The sequence below is a fragment of the Mesitornis unicolor genome, unplaced genomic scaffold (genome assembly GCF_000695765.1).
Source record: "Mesitornis unicolor isolate BGI_N332 unplaced genomic scaffold, ASM69576v1 scaffold13814, whole genome shotgun sequence".
NCBI classification, from domain to species: domain Eukaryota; kingdom Metazoa; phylum Chordata; class Aves; order Mesitornithiformes; family Mesitornithidae; genus Mesitornis; species Mesitornis unicolor.
This window is the reverse complement of record NW_010182130.1, coordinates 38,174-39,949: the sequence shown is the minus strand read 5'-3', so window position 1 is coordinate 39,949 and position 1,776 is coordinate 38,174. Positions and strand designations below refer to the sequence as shown.

General features: G+C 61.1%; 1 protein-coding gene across 1 annotated transcript; it reads left to right on the top strand.

The window, feature by feature from the left end:
- Window positions 1–3: 3 nt before the first annotated feature.
- Window positions 4–1,479, top strand: LRRC26 (leucine rich repeat containing 26; the record flags this gene model as incomplete). Its single annotated transcript, XM_010183679.1, has 2 exons — window positions 4–295; window positions 1,199–1,479. Coding segments are annotated over 2 exons (573 nt in total), but the record flags the coding sequence as incomplete, so codon positions are not given.
- Window positions 1,480–1,776: the final 297 nt, after the last annotated feature.

The following is a 1,776-nucleotide window of genomic DNA, read 5'->3' as shown; positions in this document are numbered from 1 at the left end:
CCCCACAACCGCCTGGGGCAGATCCACAGCCAGGCACTGGAGGGGCTCGGGGCGCTGCAGGAGCTGGACCTCAGCAACAACCACCTAACCACGCTGACCCCCGAAACCTTCCTGCCCCTCACCAGCCTGGTCACGCTCGACCTGAGCGGTAACAGGCTGGGGGAGCTGGACCCCGGGGTGCTGAGCGCCCTGCCCCGGCTCCAGGCCCTCCTCCTGCAGGACAACCCCTGGGTGTGCAGCTGTGGCATCCTGCCCCTCTGGCGCTGGCTCAGCTTCAACAGGGAAAAAGTGCAAGGTGAGTGCCTGGAGGACCCTGACCCTGAGTCCCCCACCAGCTCCACACTGGCTGGTCACCCCATCGGGGCTGAGGCAGGACCCAGCACCCCGAGTGCCAACCGGCCATGGGCTTGTGTGGTCTCTGACCATGGGGGTACGTCTGTGGCAGCTCCTGTGTCTGCTTGGGTGGATACATTCCTGGGTCTGGTGGCCACTGTTGGTCCTTGGTCACCACCAGTGATTGCCTGGAGAAGAGGGGTGGGTGATGGACCTGTGATGGGCACCCAGCGCTGTTCCCAGCAGTGGCACAAGTCCTGCCACGTTGAGGGCAAGGTGTGCTGGGCAATGGACACCTGAGGGGGAAAGATGAGCTTGTGTGGCAGGGTGGGCATCACTGCTGACCCAGCCAGGACTTCATGCCCCTTCTCCAGTGCCTTCACAAGCATGGGTCTGATCCTGCATCTCCTCCCCCATGAACCTCAGTGAGAGACAGCTCTGCCAGCAGGGTCTGTCCCTCCACTGCCACCCACTCCTGCTTGCTGCCAGCTTGGGTGCACGCCTGTCACTCGTGCTGGCTGGGACCCTAGGTGGCATCGTACTGCTCCCCATGCCTGTTCTCTGGGAACCCACCTTGCTTGACCCATCTACCGTCCTGCCCCAAACCTATTTTCCAGTGTCCCCTCCAGCACTGTGCCCACCTCCCCATCCTATCCCACTCCCCAGAGTGCAAGTCATAGATGAGCCCTGAATCCTCACTGCTTCCCCTCTTTGTACCCTGTCCTGGGCATCCTTGGTCAACCTGGCCCCTGTTCTCCTGACCCAGTCCTGTTTGTCCAATACCAACCTGCAGTCCCCTCCATCCTTGTCACCTGCCTTGTCCCAGCTGCCCAGTGTGCCCATCAGCACTGCTTTTCTCTTCCAGAGAAGAGTTTACTCCTCTGCAGAATCCCAGAGCAGCTGAACAAGTATCCGATCATGGCCTTCGGGAACGAGTCCTTCAGGCAATGCCAGGAGACCTCCCTGTCTGCCCAGCACTACATCGCCTTCTTGCTCATTGGACCATTCTCCTTCACGGCCAGCATCTTCTTCTGCATCTTCATGGGCTCCATCGTAGCTGCTTACCACAACCTGCGCAGGGAACCCTACTTCTGCAGGAGACCTCGTGCCCGCGGGCCCCGCCGAGACAGGGAGACCAGGCTTTAACCCTGGACAGGCTGTGGTCCATGCCCTTCTCCAGCAGTCTGCACCCCTCTGTAGCAAACATTTCCCTGTGGAGCAACGAGAGGATGCTCTGTTCTTGGAAATCTCTTTTCTTCCACCTCCCAGAGCCCCCCCAGGCAATTCCCAGCTCCCTCACCCCGGCTGCAGGGCAGGGTCTGGCCACAGCTGCTCTCAGTGTTTTGGGAGGCTCCTCCAGGCCACCCTCGGGTGATCCTTTTCCAGCTCACAGTGTCCTGCCCCTCCTGCTCCCCAGGGGCCGCTGTGAGCCTCCGTGTGTCT